General features: G+C 64.9%; 1 protein-coding gene across 1 annotated transcript in view; it reads left to right on the top strand.

The window, feature by feature from the left end:
- The window catches only part of ZC3H7B (zinc finger CCCH-type containing 7B), a 26,026-nt gene that overhangs the window by 1,325 nt on the left and 24,425 nt on the right, over window positions 1-276 (top strand). Inside the window, exon 3 of the mRNA XM_014543823.1 lies at window positions 72-269. Coding sequence (XP_014399309.1) covers window positions 72-269 — 198 coding nt within the window. The remainder of the gene's footprint in view (window positions 1-71; window positions 270-276) is intronic.

Here is a 276-nt window from a genome sequence, read left to right as displayed (position 1 = left end):
CGGGGGTCAGGGGCCGGGCTGGGGCTGGATGGAGAAAGCCCCTGAGCCCCTCTGTGCCCTCCCCCCGGCAGGCCTTTCTGCTCAAGCTGGTGCAGAACCTGTTTGCTGAGGGCAATGACCTGTTCCGGGAGAAGGACCACAAGCAGGCCCTGGTGCAGTACATGGAGGGGCTGAACGTGGCCGAATACGCCGCCTCTGACCAGGTGGACCTGCCCCGGGAGCTGCTGTGCAAGCTGCATGTCAACAGAGCCGCCTGCTACTTCACCATGGTGAGCC

This window comes from Myotis brandtii, unplaced genomic scaffold (assembly GCF_000412655.1).
Source record: "Myotis brandtii unplaced genomic scaffold, ASM41265v1 scaffold339, whole genome shotgun sequence".
Taxonomy (NCBI): domain Eukaryota; kingdom Metazoa; phylum Chordata; class Mammalia; order Chiroptera; family Vespertilionidae; genus Myotis; species Myotis brandtii.
Note: the sequence above shows the minus strand (reverse complement) of the source record. Positions and strands in the feature narration are given on the sequence as shown.